General features: G+C 43.5%; 1 protein-coding gene across 1 annotated transcript; it reads right to left on the bottom strand.

The window, feature by feature from the left end:
- Positions 1 to 619: 619 nt before the first annotated feature.
- Positions 620 to 1,075, bottom strand: LOC148928408 (uncharacterized). The gene has a single exon (XM_089056664.1). The coding sequence runs from the start codon at positions 1,073 to 1,075 to the stop codon at positions 620 to 622; it is 456 nt and encodes a 151-aa protein (XP_088912790.1).
- Positions 1,076 to 1,545: the final 470 nt, after the last annotated feature.

Raw genomic sequence — 1,545 nt, 5'->3', positions numbered from 1 at the left:
CAGATTGTTTTCTTTTTAAGCTCCACACACACTCAATTGGATCCATTGTTTGTCTCGATTTCTCATCTGACAAGAGGCGTGGTATGAGATTGGGGTCGCCAGGGACGGCGACCGGAATCGCACCTACGCGAAGAGACTATTGGAGTAGAAGAGGGGAAGTTTTGCATTAATTCTCAATCATAAAACAATACAATAGGAAAATGCAGCTCATATATTGAGCATGCGTACTCTACATCACAACTCAGCAATAAATTAACTAACTAACTAACTAACTAACTATTCTCTATTTCGCGCTCACGGCTTGATTTCATCCCATTCAATCCACATGTGCATGTAACCATGCACACTTATTTAACTTGATTCCCTCGTGCGCTTATTGAGAAGTTCTTCCACGAATCAAATCTCCCCTCCTCAAAATCAACCTCGACCTCATTGTTTAAAATGAGGAAATCGCTCCGGGAAAGAATTTGCCCAATGAACAAGAACCTGAATAGCTGGGTGATTGCCTCTCTTTACCAACCTATGCTCCAGAATCTGAACCGGCTCAAGGAAGGTTGAATTCCCCACCGTTGGTAAGGTACCCTGCAGCTGAGCTGAGATAGAGGCCCCATCATCCTATTTAACTGAGAAACGTGGAAGACAGGATGGATTTTGCAGTCTGGTGGGAGTTAGATTTTGTATGCAACTTCACAAATTTATCCACCACCTTGAATGGTCTGAAGTAACGAGGGCTCAACTTCTGGAACTGACGATCGCGTAAGGTATTCTGATGATATGGCTGTAATTTCAAGTAAACCCAGTCCCCTATGGCGAACTTCCTCTCTGAACGGTGTTTATCACGTTGCTGCTTCATACGTTGCTGTGCACGCAGCAGATGGTGCTTCAAGACTTCGATCATTGCATCCCGAGTTACCAAGCTCACATTCACATCATGCACTGCTGATGATCCCTTAAAATAGGGTATATGAACCGGTGGAGGATACCCATATAGAGCTTCAAAGAGCGTAGTCTTAATGGCCAAATGAAACGAAGTGTTGTACCAAAATTCAGCCAAGCTCAACCACTTACTCCACATAGTAGGTTGATCACCACACATGCAACGTAAATAAGTCTCCAAGCATCTATTCACCACCTCCGTTTTTCCACCTCCATGGACATGTGCAATTCCACCCCTTGAAGTTTAAAGAAGTCCGAACAAAAGTTGCTCATAAAGACCTTATCTCTGTCGCTGATGAGAATGGTTTGAAGGCCGTGCAATTTGAATACATAGTCAAGGAATGCCTGAGCCACGGTTAAGGCCGTGTAAGGTTGGGTGAGGCTAAAAAATGAGCATATTTAGTTAACCGATCTACCACAACCAAAATAGTAGATTTTCCAAAAGATAATGGAAGACCCTCTATAAAATCGAGGCTGACTTGAGACCATGCTTCAACAGGGATGGGCAGGGGCTGTAATAATCCCGGGTATGCACTATTGTCATACTTGAAGCATTGACATACATCACATTCACCGATATACTTCCTGATATGCTTTTCCATACGAGGC

The sequence above is a fragment of the Salvia hispanica genome, chromosome 4 (genome assembly GCF_029641045.1).
Source record: "Salvia hispanica isolate PSC_SH4W2 chromosome 4, Shi_PSC_v1, whole genome shotgun sequence".
Lineage (NCBI taxonomy): Eukaryota > Viridiplantae > Streptophyta > Magnoliopsida > Lamiales > Lamiaceae > Salvia > Salvia hispanica.
Note: the sequence above shows the minus strand (reverse complement) of the source record. Positions and strands in the feature narration are given on the sequence as shown.